This window comes from Dipodomys ordii, unplaced genomic scaffold (genome assembly GCF_000151885.1).
Source record: "Dipodomys ordii isolate 6190 unplaced genomic scaffold, Dord_2.0 Scaffold143, whole genome shotgun sequence".
NCBI lineage: Eukaryota > Metazoa > Chordata > Mammalia > Rodentia > Heteromyidae > Dipodomys > Dipodomys ordii.
In genome coordinates, this window is record NW_012267359.1 from 2,038,573 (window position 1) to 2,041,451 (window position 2,879).

General features: G+C 56.2%; 1 protein-coding gene across 1 annotated transcript in view; it reads right to left on the reverse strand.

The window, feature by feature from the left end:
- Ssc4d (scavenger receptor cysteine rich family, 4 domains) overlaps positions 1-2,879 on the reverse strand; it is a 35,358-nt gene that overhangs the window by 9,818 nt on the left and 22,661 nt on the right. The window contains exons 8-10 of the mRNA XM_013031707.1: positions 2,096-2,170; positions 1,666-1,977; positions 929-1,006 (exon numbers count right to left, since the gene is read on the reverse strand). Of these exons, the coding sequence (XP_012887161.1) occupies positions 929-1,006; positions 1,666-1,977; positions 2,096-2,170 (465 nt within the window). The remainder of the gene's footprint in view (positions 1-928; positions 1,007-1,665; positions 1,978-2,095; positions 2,171-2,879) is intronic.

The window sequence follows — 2,879 nt, forward strand, 5'->3', positions numbered from 1 at the left end:
GTGGCTCATGCCTGTAATCCTAGCTACTCAGGAGGCTGAGATTTGAGGATCGAGGTTCAAAGCCAGCCCAGGCAGGAAACTCTGTGAGACTCTTAGCTCCAATTAATCACCAGAAAACTAGAAATGGCACGGAGGAGGAAGAGGAGAAAGAGGAGGAGGAAGAAGAAGAAGAGGAAGGGGAGGAGGAGGAGGAGGAAGAGGAAGAGGAAGAAGAAGAGGAAGTGGAAGAAGAAGAAGAAGAATCCAAAACATGCTGAGTGGTCTCCAGGTCTTTGATCACCATCCCAGGGCCTTAGCCCAGGCTAGATGTTTGGAGACCTTGAAGATCCTAGTATGTCCCTTGTAAGTCACTGGACTTCCTTTTTTATCCTCTGGACTCTCTGAGCTGAATTCTGAATTCTTTTTTGGGGGGAGATGGGTAGGTACTGGGGTTTGAACTCAGGGTCAATATTTGTTCAGCAGGCGCTCTGCCATTTGAGCATGCTCCTTTTTCCCTTATTGTTCAGGTAGGTTCTCCAAGCAGGCCTCTCAAACACTCCCATCTAGGCCCCTTGTGTAGCTAGGATCTACAGCTACATATCACGCTATGTGGTTTAATGATTGAAATGGGACCTCACCAACTTTTGCCCAGGTTGGCCTAGCTGAACCTTGATCCAAAATTCCAAATTATTTCATTGCTTTCCTCAGAACAGGAACCCTCTTCCTCCATTTTGACCTCAGCTATAAAAACCTTTAGATACTTTAAGTCTCCTTTCCTTCTTCCTGGACACCATACCCCTGTTAATGAGACCTGAGGCCAATACAAAAGTGCCAGAGTTTCAGGACATGCCACAAATCTGCTGAGCTGCTGTAACTCAGGATGTGATCTAACCAGACCCATCCTAGCCTGATGGTTCCACCTAACTTTCAGGTGGGTGTGGGCACCTACCGTCCCTAGGCCGAGGAGTGGGCACCCGGGTGGTCTCAGAGCCATCCTGTGGGGCTTGCAGTCCCAGGTCCTCTGGGCCTGGCTCATCAAAGAGAAAATGTCATTTGGAGGCCCCTCCTCCCATCCCCAGGGAAGCCTATTGCAGGGCTGGAAAAGACTCCATGGGACCCTAGAGAACCAGCCCACCTTGTGAGGAGAAATGAGGGTTGTACTAATTTGTCCCTGGGGATCAAAGGCAGGTCCCCCAGTGGCCAAGGCTTCCTAGGCATAATCCCTGAAATGAGGGTTTTCACGCATCCATCAAGGAACCAGAAGCATTTGACAGACTCTGAGCCCCGCTAGCTTCCCATTTCTTACTAGAACCTCAGCAGGAAGCAAGCGGCCCTGCCCTTCGCTCTCAGGTCTGGGCCCTCCCCAAGTCTGGGGGTCACCCGCCCCGCCGAGCCTTGCCGCAGGGTCCCCACCCTAGAGCCGCACCCTACTCTCCCACTGCGGAAAGAACGCCCTTCAAGCCCCACCCCAGCCGTGCAGCCGCTGAACACAGCGACCGCTGGCGGCTGCTTTCGGTCCAACACTCCCGCTGCAGTGCAGCAGAGCCCCGCCCACTCTCCAGATCTACGTCCACCTACCCGGCGGAGCGTGCTGACGCACAGCCCCGCCCATCTGTCATCAGGCCCCACCCCCTCCCCGCCCGCCTTTCCCAGGCCCGCCTACCCCGGGGCCCGCCGCAGCCTCACCTGCGCAGAGCGCCCCCGCGTCCTCGTGGTGACCGCAGTTGTGCTGGCCCCAGCCCAGGTGGAAGCAGTCGCTCAGGCGGGCCTCGGTGCCCGTGCAGCCCACGTTGTCCAGCAGCACTGGGCCACGGCCATAGCCGAAGTGACCGAGGCCGGTGGCGCCCAGCGCGGGCCCGCAGCCCGCCTCGCGGCAGGCCACACGCGCATCCGAGAAGTCCCAGTCATCGTCGCACACGGTGCCCCAGGCCCCGGCGTACAGCACCTCCACGCGGCCGCGGCACGGGCCTGGGCCGCCCACCAGCCGCAGCCGCCCGCCTGTGGGGCGCACATGCCCGGGGCCAGAGGGGCTGGGCTGGGGTGGCCTGCTCCCAGGTGGCGCCTGGGCCCCCCTGCCCACCCACCACCCTCTCTCTCCATGGAATCCCCCACTTACTTTTTTTCCCCGAGGCCCAGGCGGCTGTGGTCAGCAGTACCGTTTCCCCTGAAGGCTGGGCACCAACACGGGTAGCTGCAGAGAAGGGAAAATCTAGGTTGACTGAAGGTCACGAGGAGGTCATCCATCCTGTAGCGGGACCAGGGGATCTCTACTGGAGTACTTCTAACTGTTCCAGGCCTGTATCACACCTCAGCCTAATTCCTAATTCCTGGCATTATCCTAGTGTGCGTGCATCTTAACTTTTTCACTCAAGCCTGGCATTCTATCGCCTGGACCACACTTCCATTTCTGGCTGTCTGGTTGGTTAACTGGAGATAAGAAGTCTCATAAACTTTCTTCCCGAGGCTTTTTTTTTTCCCCCTTGGGCCTGAGTGCTGTGTCTGAGCTCTTCAGCTCAAGGCAAGCACTCTACTGCTTGAGCCACAGCACCACTTCTGATTTTCTAGTGGTTAATTGGAGATGAGTCTCATGGACTTTCCTGCCCGGACTGACTTCAGCCTCCTGAGTAGCTAGGATTATAGGCTTGAGCCACTGGCATGGGCAGCCCTAGTCTGTCTTTGAACTGTGATCCTCAGAGTTCAGTTTCCTGAGTAGCTATGATGATATGATGACAGGCCTGAACCACTCACACCATCTTCTGAAACAATTAAAAGTCTCAAGGGAGAAGGATTGGGATGGGGGGGAGGGGGGAGGCTGGGAAGGGATGGGAAGGGTAAACAAAGGAGGAGGCTGCAATGCTTGGTAAGAAATGTACGCATTATCCTGCCCATGCAATTGTAAC